General features: G+C 44.3%; 1 protein-coding gene across 1 annotated transcript in view; it reads right to left on the bottom strand.

Moving 5' to 3' along the window:
• The window catches only part of LOC126484656 (lachesin-like), a 555382-nt gene that overhangs the window by 376174 nt on the left and 165017 nt on the right, over positions 1 to 14191 (bottom strand). The window contains exons 3-4 of the mRNA XM_050108247.1: positions 6733 to 6925; positions 2638 to 2766 (exon numbers count right to left, since the gene is read on the bottom strand). Coding sequence (XP_049964204.1) covers positions 2638 to 2766; positions 6733 to 6925 — 322 coding nt within the window. The remainder of the gene's footprint in view (positions 1 to 2637; positions 2767 to 6732; positions 6926 to 14191) is intronic.

The following is a 14191-nucleotide window of genomic DNA, read 5'->3' as shown; positions in this document are numbered from 1 at the left end:
TTTAGAAGATAGGAAAACTGGCGGCAGTAAAACTGTAAGAATAGTTCGTGAGTAATGTTTGGATAGTTCAGTCAGTAGAGCATTTGCACAGGAAACCCAAACTTCCAAGTTCAATTCCCAATCCGGCACGCAGTTTTAATCTGCCAGGAAGTTTCTATTGTTTAGTTGGTGATATTTATAAAGCTCCATGCCCCATTGAATCATGACTCTTATCAGCACCTTTTGACTGCTTCCTCTGTCCTAGTACAATCGCTGAAGTGCAGAGTAGGAAGAATCCTTGGAATGGATCCCTTAGACCTTTATCTAGTCTGCCTGGAAGACGCTAACGCCGCGCTGAGTGGTCGCGCAGTTTGAGGCGCCGTGTAATGGATTGCGCGCCCCCTCCCGTAGGAGGTTCGAGTCCTCCCTTGGGCTTGAATGTATGTGTTGTTCTTAGCATAAGTTACTTTAAGTTATCAGGTTACCCTCCATTCAGAGACTGTTGCACGCAGCGACTGTTATATTGACTTGCAAATAATACAATACTGGCCATTAAAATTGCTACACCAAGGAGAAATGCAGATGATAAACGGATATTCATTGGACAAATATATTATACTAGAACTGACATGTGATTACATTTTCACGCAATTTGGGTGCATAGATCCTAAGAAATCAGTACCCAGAACAACCACCTCTGGCCGTAATAACGGTCTTGATACTCCTGGGCATTGAGTCAAAAGAAGCTTGGATGACGTGTACGGGTACAGCTGCCCATGCAGCCTCAGCACGATACCACAGTTCATCAAGAGTAGTGACTGGCGTATTGTGACGAGCCAGTTGCTCGGCCACTATTGACCAGACGTTTTCAATTGGTGAGAGATCTGGAGATATGTGCTGGCCAGAGCAGCCGTGGAACATTTTCTGTATCCAGAAAGGCCTGTACAGGAACTGCAACATGCGCCCATGCATTATCCTGCTGAAATATAGGGTTTCGCAGGGATCGAATGAAGGGTAGAGCCACGGGTCAAAACGCATCTGAAATGTAACGTCCACTGTTCAAAGTGCCGTCGGTGCGAACAAGAGGTGACCGAGACGTGTAACCAATGGCACCCCACACCATCAGGCCGGATGATAGGCCAGTATGGCGATGAGGAATGCACGTTTCCAATGTCCGTTCATCGCGATGTTGCCAAACACGGATGCGACCGTCATGATGCTGTTAACAGAACCTGGATTCATCCGAAAAAATGACGTTTTTCCATTCATGCACCCAGGTTCGTCGTTGAATACTCCATCGCAGGCGCTCCTGTCTGTGATGCAGCGTCAAGGTTAACCGCAGCAATCGTCTCCGAGCTGATAGTCCATGCTGCTGCAAACGCCGTCGAACTGTTCGTGAAGATGGTTGCTGTCTTGCAAACGTCCCCATCTGTTGAATCAGGGATCGAGACGTGGCTGCACGATCCGTTACAGCCATGCCGATAAGATGCCTGTCATCTGGACTGCTAGTGATACGAGGCCGTTGGGATCCAGCACGTCGTTCCGTATTACCCTCCTGAACCCACCGATTTCATATTCTGCTAACAGTCATTGGATATCGACCAACGCGAGCAGCAATGTCGCGATACGATAAACCGCAATCGTGATAGGCTACAATCCGACCTTTATCAAAGTCGGAAACCTGATGGTACGCATTTCTCCTCCTTACACGAGGCATCACTACAACGTTTCATCAGGCAACGGCGGTCAACTACTGTTTGTGTATGAGAAATCAGTTGCAAACTTTCCTCACCTTGTGTGAATGCTCTGAAAAGCTAATCATTTGCATATCACATCATCTTCTTCCTGTCGGTTAAATTTCGCGTCTGTAGCACGTCATCTTGGTGCAGCAATTTTAATGGACAGTAGCGTAGATTTCTGATATCAGTCGTCCTTTTGAAATTTTATAGGCAGATCTAGATTTCAGCTAGAAACTAGTCATTCTCAATGCACTATCATTTTTGATCAATGCATGTAATGCCTGTTGGTCAGGCTCCATCCACAGTTCATTGAATACTCATTGAGTATTCAATGCATTGATCAAAAATGATAGTGCATTGAGAATGGCTAGTTTCTAGCTGAAATCTAAATCTGCCAATAAAATTTAAAAAGGACGACTGATAGCTGAAATCTATTATTTACTTTAAGTTAGTTTAAGTAGTGTGTAAGTCTAGTGACCGATGACCTCAGCAGTTTGGTCCCTTAGAAATTCATACAAATTTGAAATGTGAAGACGCTGTCAGAGTTATTATTTTTTGAAGTGTCGCTGCTTTCCTTGTCTCTGCCTATCGCCTGCCCCCTCCCCGACCCTGCCCCGTTGCACTGAATAACTACAGTACAGTTTGTACTCTCCCATAGTGTGCAATTATTGAAAAAGATTAACAGTTCGTAAACAAGTTAATGTGAAAATGAGCATTTCATCAAATGCTAGAAAATAGTGTCGTGATGTGTCACTTCACATCAGTGCGTAAATGTGATTGCCTGGGTAGCAATCGTGCTTACATATTATGTCAGATGGTTGACTCACAACTGTTTCAGTTAGAATGAAGACAGGCTGTTACGAGCACAAACAGCAGCGTTTGGCAGCAGCAGACATATTTGAGGTGCTGGGTGACTCACAGTGCACGTGCACCATCATCCTCTTGCTGACGGAGGGCGGGACGCCGTTGGCGGCGATGCAGAGGTAGGCGCCCATCTCGGAGCGGGTGACCTTGGTCAGCGTCAGCACCTCCCCCTCCACCGACTGCACTGCTGGCACACGGCAGAGTGGCAGAGTCAGCAGACACAGCACTGCTGCAGCAGGAGACAGAGGACGGTACGAGGGCAGTTCAAGGCCAGCCACACCCTTCCACTCCACTCCACTCCACCCCACCCCACCCCACCGCACCTCACATCACCATCTCTGGGGTGACCTTGAACTGTCTTCGTACTGCCCTTTATCCCTAACTTGCTACTACAGTCACCACACTATTAGTTACTTAGTGTACAAGTCTGCAACAGTTTCTACAAGTCTAGGCAACTACACATCTTGGTATGTGTACGTGTCACCTACATTTGCTCTTTGCTGGAACAGGGAAAGGTACATCACTCATTAAACTGAAGACTGCTTTGGACACCACAGTGCTTCACTAGTCACTGTGGTATTAGGTGTGGCATGCACTTGCAATCCTCTGACCTCATAACTAACTTACACATTTATTTACAGTGGTACACCAAGTTGACTGTTGATTAGGAACTGTGGTGCAAGTTGTCATTCATCAGTTGTAACAGCAGAAGGCTAAATTTGGCTGAATTTCTGCTGTTTTATGGACCAAAAGTTGTACACTGTGGAATCATGAAGACTGATTGCATACTTCACATTTACAAATCAGTGAGAAAAGGGAAACAACCAAAAAGTGACAGAAAAAATACTGTGACACAGGACTAGATTTGTTGCCTGAGATTTACTTTCTTTTTGCCTGTGGCCAAAGCACAAGAATGACTGAGTGAGAATTTACAACTTACAATACCTGTACTCTTCAGCACAGTGAATGCATACAGTCAAAGAACTAAACTACATTTATTATGTATAAGAAAACAATCAAAACATTTACATGCCAGACACACATTGCAATAAAAAATTTTCGCAGTAAACATCCCCAACTGCACGAAATTTATCACTCAATTCCTAGATATATAGTTTACATTTATTTCATTCTAAATTAAGAGATTTATAGCTGCAGTGCATTTATAAATCAATATATGATAGTATAAGAAAGGACAGAAGCACAGAAACCTGAAAACCAGGAAAGATAATGCAATCCATCTGGGGCCTCAAACACGCACACATTTCCACTTACGCTGTGAACTCCTATGTAACCACCCACAACTGCTGATGGAAGTTTGATGAAGAGGTACAAATCAGGGAACGAACATGATAACATCTGATAACAAGATTAGTGCTCAGTAAAGATTTGACATAATGTCATGTGGAGAAGTCTACAGCTGAATTTTGAAATATGTAACTGACAGTGGCTGAAGTTTAATGACGATATAATATATGGAATGGCAATAGCAAAAATATTTTCTGAAACATAAAAATTTTAAAAATACTGACAGTCACATGGATAGGCAGAATTAAGATGAAGAGATACTGAATAGCAATGAGAAAAAAATTATAGCACAACGACTATGTAAGAGGTGATGATGGCATTGAAAAACAGGATGACACGCGTAAAGCTGAAATACTAAACAGCTTTTTCCAAAGCTGTTTCACAGAGGAAGACCGCACTGCAGTTCCTTCTCTAAATCCTCGCACAAACGAAAAAATGGCTGACATCGAAATAAGTGTCCAAGGAATAGAAAAGCAACTGAAATCACTCAACAGAGGAAAGTCCATTGGACCTGACGGGATACCAATTCGATTCTACACAGAGTACGCGAAAGAACTTGCCCCCCTTCTAACAGCCGTGTACCGCAAGTCTCTAGGGGAACGGAAGGTTCCAAATAATTGGGGAAAAAGCACAGGTAGTCCCAGTCTTCAAGAAGGGTCGTCGAGCAGATGCGCAAAACTATAGACCTATATATCTGACATCGATCTGTTGTAGAATTTTGGAACATGTTTTTTGCTCGCGTATCATGTCATTTCTGGAAACGCAGAATCTGCTCTGTAGGAATCAACATGGATTCCGGAAACAGCGATCGTATGAGACCCAACTCGCTTTATTTGTTCATGAGACCCAAAAAATATTGGATACAGGCTCCCAGGTAGATGCCATTTTTCCCTGACTTCCGGAAGGCGTTCGATACAGTTCCGCACTGTCGCCTGATAAACAAAAGTTAGAGCCTACGGAATATCAGACCAGCTGTGTGGCTGGATTGAAGAGTTCTTAGCAAACAGAACACAGCATGTTGTTCCCACTGAAGAGACGTCTGCAGACGTTAAAGTAACCTCTGGTGTGCCACAGGGGAGTGTTGTGGGAACATTGCTTTTCACAATATATATAAATGACCTTGTAGATAGTGTCGGAAGTTCCATGCGGCTTTTCTCTGATGATGCTGTAGTATACAGAGACGTTTCAGCATTAGAAAATTGCAGCGAAATGCAGGAAGATCTGCAGCGGATAGGCACTTGGTGCACTGAGTAGAAACTGACCCTTAACATAGACAAATGTAGTGTATTGCGAATACATAGAAATAAGGATCCTTTATTGTATGATTATATGATAGCGGAACAAACACTGGTAGCAGCTACTTCTGTAAAATATCTGGGAGTATGCGTGCGGAACGATTTGAAGTGGAATGATCTTATAAAATTAATTGTTGGTAAGGCCGGTATCAGGTTGAGATTCATTGGGAGAGTCCATAGAAAATGTAGTCTATCAACAAAGGAGGTGGCTTACAAAACACCCGTTCGACTTATACTTGAGTATTGCTCATCAGTGTGGGATCCGTACCAGGAGTTGACAGAGGAGATAGAGAAGATCCAAAGAAGAGCGGCGCGTTTCGTCACAGGGTTATTTGATAAGCGTGATAGCGTTACGGAGATGTTTAATAAACTCAAGTGGCAGACTCTGCAAGAGAGGCGCCCTGCATCACTGTGTAGCTTGCTGTCCAGGTTTCGAGAGGGTGCGCTTCTGGATGAGGTATCGAATATATTTCTTCCCCCTCCTTATGCCTCCCGAGGACATCACGTATGTAAAATTAGAGAGATTCGAGCGCGGATGGAGGCTTTCCGGCAGTCGTTCTTCCCGCGAACCATACGCGACTGGAACAGGAAAGGGAGGTAATGACAGTGGCACGTAAAGTGCCCTCCGCCACACACCGTTGGGTGGCTTGGAGAGTATAAATGTAGATGTAGATGTAGATGTGACTAAAAGAAGGATCAGTTGATATGACACATTCTGGGTTATCAATGATTGGTGAAGGTGGTAAGAGAGACAAGTGTGGGTGGTAAAAATTGAAGATGGAGATGAAGGGTTGAGTACTACAATAAACTTCACATAGATCTAGCTTAAAGTAGTTACGTATAGATGAAGACTCTTCCTCAAGATACACTAGCTTGGAGGGATGTAGCATAGTTATCTTCTGAATGAAGATCTCAACAACTGCAACAATATCAATGAGACCATTTAAATTAATGTACTAAACATCTTCAGGCGACAGTAGCTACACAGCAACCAGTGAGGCATACAGCCTTCATATTTGTCCAGTCTAACCTCAGCACTGAAATCGAAACTGTGTTAATAAGTTATGTATTTTTCAGCAGGGATTAGGTTGTGTCTTTTTGTAGGTACTGATAGTTTGGAAGGTAGCCCCACCCTGAATAAGAACAGCTGGTGCCTTAATGATAAGTAGTGAACTGAGGATCGTGATGCACTCTGTTACAGAAAGAGACTAAAGTGAGCCAAGTGGGGTTCATTCTTAGGAGACAATATCATACGTCACTCTTTCTGAGACTGTATGGAAAACTTTCATTTAATCGTTCCGTAGGAAGCCGCTGAAATCATTGGACAATGATGACGTGAAGAATTTTTGGACAGGTGTGGTGTGAATAATGTAACTTCACAAGCTTCTAATGTGGGCTTGTTGCTAAATCTTGTTTGAAGGGAATCGTGAGAATAATTGCGTCGTGCCTCTCACTGTGGATCCTCTGACAAGTGGCTTATGGGTTAGATTCCAGCCCGGTGACAGCCTCCACTCTAACGGAGCAGTGTTGGTGGGGCTTGTGCTTACCCCTGGTCTTCGAGCTCTGGCCCCCGCGCAGCACGATGTCGCCACCGTCCTCCCGCCTCCAGACCACCTTGGGCTTGGGGTAGCCGCGCGCCTTGCACACCAGCTTCGCCGAGCCTCCTTCGGGCACCATGAGGTCTCCGGACGTCTCCTCGTAGATGATGTCCGGTGGGATCACCACCTCCAGGAACGCCGTCTGCCAGGCACAACAACGAAACACATTCGCTAGGTGAAAATCCAAATTATTAAATTTATATTAAAAAAATAAAGAACCATAAAGTGTATGTCAGCTGCCTTAGGCCATTTCAGTAGATACGTCCTATATTTCATTGCATTTTATAATTTTTTAACTTGCGCTTTTATCTGCGTATCGACAGTTCAAATGAGTTTTACAAACGCCGATATTACGGTAGATAAACGCTCTGTCGTTTTCAAGGCACACATTCAGCGAGGAATCTCTGTTGATGGTAATTTAAACCCTCGATGTGGAAATCAGAAGACGAAGCATGGAGACAGATAACACACACTGGCACCACAGCACAACACTGATTGCGAGTGCTTTCGTTACCTGAGACGTTCGACAAGAGGAATACTGAAGCTACGTTGGAACGTGCCTTTTATAGAGAGCGCCATACAATTAAAAGACCACGTTTTAGAAACCGCGTAATTGTCTCCCATTGCGAAGTATAAGTTTGAAAGTAGGGTCAAAGGTCCCTACAGGCTTCCTATGTACAGATGCAAAAGCATGGTGTCCTGCGACTTCACCCTCGGGTTCTGCGACACTTCAAACAGCAACGTAATTTTGGTCTTATGTGAAAGCGGTAGGTGGATCAAAACAACTCTGTGACCAAAATGGTACTGAAACAGAGGATGACAGACTAAAGGCCGAAATACTAAATGTCTTTTTTCCAAAGCTGTTTCACAGAGGAAGACTGCACTGTAGTTCCGTCTCTAGATTGTCGCACAGATGACAAAATGGTAGATATCGAAATAGACGACAGAGGGATAGAGAAACAATTAAAATTGTTCAAAAGAGGAAAGGCCCCTAGACCTGATGGGATACCAGTTCGATTTTACTCAGAGTACGCGAAGGAACTTACCCCCCTTCTTGCAGCGGTGTACCGTAGGTTTCTAGAAGAGCGTAGCGTTCTAAAAGATTGGAAAAGGGTACAGGTCATCCCCGTTTTCAAGAAGGGACGTCGAACAGACGTGCAGAACTATAGACCTATATCTCTAACGTCGATCAGTTGTAGAATTTTGGAATACGTATTATGTTAGAGTATAATGACTTTTCTGGAGACTAGAAATCTACTCTGTAGGAATCAGCATGGGTTTCGAAAAAGACGATCATGTGAAACCCAGCTCGCGCTATTTGTTCACGAGACTCAGAGGGCCATAGACACGGGTTCCCACGTAGATGCCGTGTTTCTTGACTTCCGCAAACCGTTCGATACAGTTCCCCACAGTCGTTTAATGAACAAAGTAAGAGCATATGGACTAGCAGACCAATTCTGTGATTGGATTGAAGAGTTCCTAGATAACAGAACGCAACATGTCATTCTCAATGGAGAGAAGTGTTCCGAAGCGAGAGTGATTTCAGGTGTGCCGCAGGGGAGTGTCGTAGGACCGTTGATATTCACAATACACACAAATGACCTTGTGGATAACATCGGAAGTTCACTGAGGCTTTTTGCGGATGATGCTGTGGTATATCGAGAGGTTGTAACGATGGAAAATTGTACGGAAATGCAAGAGGATCTGCAACGAATTGACGCTTGGTGCAGGGAATGGCAATTGAATCTCAATGTAGAGAAGTGTAATGTGTTGCGAATACATAGAAAGAAAGATCATTTATCATTTAGCTACAATATAGCAGGTCAACAACTGGAAGCAGTTAATTCCGTGCCGGCCGCGGTGGTCTCGCGATTCTAGGCGCGCAGTCCGGAACCGCGCGACTGCTACGGTCGCAGGTTCGAATCCTGCCTCGGGAATGGATGTGTGTGATGTCCTTAGGTTAGTTAGGTTTAAGTAGTTCTGAGTTCTAGGGGACTAATGACCACAGCTGTTAAGTCCCATAGTGCTCAGAGCCATTTGAACCATTTGAAGTTGATTCCGTGAATTATCTGGGAGTAGGTATTAGAAGTGATTTAAAATGGAATGATCATATAAAGTTGATCGTCGGTAAAGCGGATGCCAGACTGAGATTCATTGGAAGAATCCTAAGGAAATGCAATCCGAAAACAAAGGAAGTAGGTTACAGTACACTTGTTCGTCCACTGCATGAATATTGCTCACCAGTGTGGGATCCGTACCAGATAGAGTTGATAAATGGCTCTGAGCACTATGGGACTTAACTACTGAGGTCATCAGTCCCCTAGAACTTAGAACTACTTAACCCTAACTAACCTAAGGACATCACACACATCCATACCTGAGGCAGGATTTGAACCTGCGACCGTAGCGGTCACGCGGTTCCAAACTGACGCGCTTAGAACCACACGGCCACACCTGCCGGCGATAGAGTTGATAGAAGAGATAGAGAAAATCCAACGGAGAGCAGCGCGCTTCGTTACAGGATCATTTGGTAATCGCGAGAGCTTTACGGAGATGATATATAAACTCCAGTGGAAGACTCTGCAGGAGAGACGCTCAGTAGCTCGGTACGGGCTTTTGTTGAAGTGTCGAGAACATACCTCCACCAAGGAGTCAAGCGGTATATTGCTGCCTCCTACATATATCTCACGAAGAGACCATGAGGATAAAATCAGAGAGATTAAAGCCCACACAGACGCCTACCGACAATTTTTCTTTCCACGAACAATACAAGACTGGAATAGAAGGTAGAATCGATAGAGGTACTCAAAGTACCCTCCGCCACACACCGTCAGGTGGCTTGCGGAGTATGGATGTAGATGTAGATGTAGAAACGTATCGACACACGCTAAAAGAAAGTTCATGTTACGTGTACGATACGTTAATGGTGTCACACTGGCTCCAAATTTCACCACAATTCTGACGAACGCCACGGTGGACCTGTCACACGAAACCAAGGTCGTCACGCTCCCACTTACCCACATCCTAGCCCTTCTTTTGACTCCTCTTCGATGGTCGTCAGAACTGCGACACTCAACGCTGAAATCACGCGAATTTCTTGTGGGTGACCGAGGGTAAAATTTCAGACACACCGCCGCTCTGAATCGATATGAAAAGGCCTGAGGTGGCAGCGTAAAGAGCGTCAATGAAACCAGCCTTTTGCTTGGGACGTTGCTTCCTGTTGGTCGAAAACAACAGTATCCAGTGCGATCAGCAAGAGAATGACGTTCTTGACAACCTTTTACGCTGCTGACAACCGCGGACGTTACATGGCGTCTCTAAGATCAGTGTGGGGCTGCATCGCAATTGAACGTGGTCACTTTTTTCTTGTGTACAGTTTGGAACCACTCCGGACCGTCCAAAATCATTCGACGAAATTTGATCGTGATCCGAAGCAGCAAAATGTCCTCATGATTTTTGAGCCCTTCATTTTCGCGCCCTCCTCTGATGTGATCACGGAGGGGTGCTGCATTGACACATGTGTGAGTCCTACGACAAAAGGTCCCTCTGAGACTCTCAGCTTGGTAACACCCTCTGTGACACCTGTCCACTTTTATTGAGAATTTAAAAAAAAATGTGCTTGTTCAGAGACTATCTTTGAAGTATACCTGAAAGCCTGCAGGCAAGCAGCTGACATCGGAGGTGTGTCACATGGTTGCCTGCCTGCAGAGTTTAAGGATTACTTCGAAGGTTGTCTATGTAAAGGCATTTCTTTTTTTAAAAATTCTCGATAAATGGGGGTAGGTGCCGCAGAGGGTGCTGCCAAACTAGAGGTCTTAGGAGGACCGTTTGCAGTAGTATTTACACATGTCTCAATGCCTCATCCTCCATGATCACGCTAATGGAGGGCGTGAACAGCAGGGCTCAAAAAGTATAAGCTCCTTTTGCTGCTTCGCATCACTTTCAAATTTCGTCAAATGGTTTTCAGCGGCCCCTAGTGGTTTCACCCTGTATATCACAGCAAATGTTCCAGTCACGCTGTTCTCCAAGGAGCTCCCTTCACGTTCAATGGGTATTCAGCTCCACAATGTCCTTAGACATGGGTTTAAACACCCGAGGTTGTCTGCAGCGTCAAAGGTTTCTACCCCTAAATGTGTGGGAATCAACGCTCCGGGGAAACAGCTGGTTTCATTGATGCCCTTTACGCTGCCTCCCGACATCTTTCCCTCGGTCACACATAAGAAAATTGCTTGACTTCAGCACTGGGTGTCGCCGTTCAGACCACTATCGCAAAGCAGTCAAAAGAAGGGGTGGCATGTGGGTAAGAGGGACTGTGACGACCTTCTCGTCGAATGACACGTCCACGGAGGGGCTGGGCAGAAATTTGGAGCCAACGTGGCCTTACATGTCTCATGGACTTCTGAGTTGTGGTCTTTTTTTCACATTTGTCGACATCTTGCTGTCTGATTCATATCCGAGTCCAACGTGGATCGCGACGCTTTTGCACTATTACAGAGGAAGGTTGTAGGCACCTTCGAATCCACTTTCAAACTTATACGTCGCAATGGGTGTCAATTACAGGGTATCGAAAACGTAGTTCTTTAATTGTGTTGCTCAGTGTAGAAACCAAACTGGCACTGATTTTCATATACAGGCTGATAATTTTCAACATTCAGCTCAATTTGCCGGAGTACTTTGTATGTAGATGCCTAGGGTCCATATCATCTTAGAGCCTGAAAGTCTGTCAGCTGACTTAGCCTACGTTCATGTTATATTTCACCAGAAAGGTCACAGTGAGACGCAGATCAATGTTGCACTACCGTTCAACTGTGAATTGGGCAACTGATGAGGTGGCACGTGAGTCTCGAGCATTTTTTGCCACAGGCAGAACATTTCCGACAGTATTGGTCATGTTGTTGTTGTTGTTGTGGTCTTCAGTCCTGAGACTGGTTTGATGCAGCTCTCCATGCTACTCTATTCTGTGCAAGCTTCTTCATCTCCCAGTACCTACTGCAACCTACATCCTTCTAAATCTGCTTAGTGTATTCATCTCTTGGTCTCCCTCTACGATTTTTACCCTCCACGCTGCCCTCCAATGCTATATTTGTGATCCCTTGATGCCTCAAAACATGTCCTACCAGCCGATACCTTCTTCTAGTCAAGTTGTGCCACAAACTTCTCTTCTCCCTAATCCTATTCAACACCTCCTCATTAGTTACGTGATCTACCCACCTTATCTTCAGCATTCTTCTGTAGCACCACATTTCGAAAGCTTCTATTCTCTTCTTGTCCAAACTGGTTATCGTCCATGTTTCACTTTCATACATGGCTACACTCCATACAAATACTTTCAGAAACGACTTCCTGACACTTAAATCTATACTCGATGTTAACAAATTTCTCTTCTTCAGAAACGATTTCCTTGCCATTGCCAGTCTACATTTTATATCCTCTCTACTTCGACCATCATCAATTATTTTACTCCCTAAATGGCAAAACTCCTTTCTACTTTAAGTGTCTCATTTCCTAATCTAATCCCCTCAGCATCACCCGATTTAATTTGACTACATTCCGTTATCCTCGTTTTGCTTTTGTTGATGTTCATCTTATATCCTCCTTTCAAGACACTGTCCATTCCGTTCAACTGCTCTTCCAAGTCCTTTGCTGTCTCTGACAGAATTACAATGTCATCGGCGAACCTCAAAGTTTTTACTTCTTCTCCATGAATTTTGATACCTACTCCGAATTTTTCTTTTGTTTCCCTTACTGCTTGCTCAATATACAGATTGAATAACGTCGGGGAGAGGCTACAACCCTGTCTCACTCCTTTCCCAACCACTGCTTCCCTTTCATGCCCCTCGACTCTTATAGCTGCCATCTGGTTTCTGTACAAATTGTTAATTTGTATTGGTCATATTCAGAAGAAAAAACGTTTGAAGTATATTTTTCTACCACTGTCTAGATGAGGGCCATTTTCGTGTCTGTCAAGAGCGATCTTGGTTTGCGTGAGGGAGGTGACTGTCAAATACCCTCCAATTGTGGAATGTCGTAAATGAGTTAGACCATCAGGACCGAGAAGAACCACTGCATAGATGATAAGCGTTGTAACTTCTGCAGTAAACGGTCAGCCAAAGGCGGCAGTCTGTGAAGAGTTCGACCCAGTCTATGAGGTTTACGTTGACTTTCTGCTCAGTCCCAAATCGAGAAAGTATCATGGCATATGTTTACGGCTGGGTCCACGTTAATTAAGAGACTGATGCAGGTGGATAGGGGTTAAGACTCGAACTGAAGAACAAGTTAAACATTCACGATTAAATATACTCTGATGATGGATAGATAGATAGACACTTTTAAGGACTCTAAAGAACAGGGAAGTATACCGGAAGTAACAAAGGAAATTCTGACGGTTGTAAGGCTCAGCCTCCGTGGAATGATATGGGAAATTTTGAAATCATGAGTGATGTCAACAGGGAGACTGATTGTTACCCATTTTGTTCAACACAGCGGAGTAGGTGTTCAGGCAGTGAAGAGCAATAAAAGAGAAAATAGGAATACCAAAGACGCACGTGGTAAACAAAAAAAGCAATAGGGTCCAAGTGCACTGACTAGTCTTTGCGGACGATGTGGCGATCGTGAGTCGCAAGAAAACGCAAAGACACAATCCGACGACCTAAGCATGATACCCACAGGCACTGAGGGTCGCCTGCAACAAGACAAAGACATTTAATATCACAGGGGATGGTAACGTACGTAACGTGGAAAAACTTAGGTAACTGCGAGAATATGTAACAGAAAGAAACAGAAGTAAAGAGGGACAAATAGGGCGGATGTAGAAGACTAGGCTAGACTTCTGTATGACGAAAGAGTTGTACAATAAAAAGAGTGTATGTACAGACCTAAAGATTACAGACCACAAGGCAATTGAAACGAATCCGATATATATGCAGCTGAGGTGATAACATTGGGAAGAAATTATGCAGAATATCTAGAGAAAGTAGAGGCGAAAACTCTAAGTAAAATACTACGAGAGAAATGTAATGGACTGTGTCAGGAGACATCAGACTGAAAAGGACAGTGTTTGCTGCACCTGTGATCAGGACGAACATGGATAGAATGACGATAAGAGTATGGAAAACAACAGGTGTGTCAAGACGAAAGACACGGACCAAGAGGGTTGTTGGCCAATGGAATGATTGGACGGAAATGGAGATCTGGATGGGAGGGGAGGAAAATTGGAGAAGCAAGTACATACTGACCAATACGCCAGCGTTCGACGACATAGAAGTATACAGGAAGAGGAGAGAGTCAACAGTGGAGTAGACAAGAAAAGAGGATACCGAAGATTTCGGAAGAACGGCAAGGGAGAGGACAATGATGATGGGGTCCAGAGAGGAGAACAAAGTACAATCCGTGAAGGGGCTACCTGTGA

Source organism: Schistocerca serialis, chromosome 6 (genome assembly GCF_023864345.2).
Source record: "Schistocerca serialis cubense isolate TAMUIC-IGC-003099 chromosome 6, iqSchSeri2.2, whole genome shotgun sequence".
Taxonomy (NCBI): domain Eukaryota; kingdom Metazoa; phylum Arthropoda; class Insecta; order Orthoptera; family Acrididae; genus Schistocerca; species Schistocerca serialis.
The sequence above is the reverse complement of the archived record's forward strand: the minus strand, read 5'-3'. Positions and strand labels throughout refer to the sequence as shown.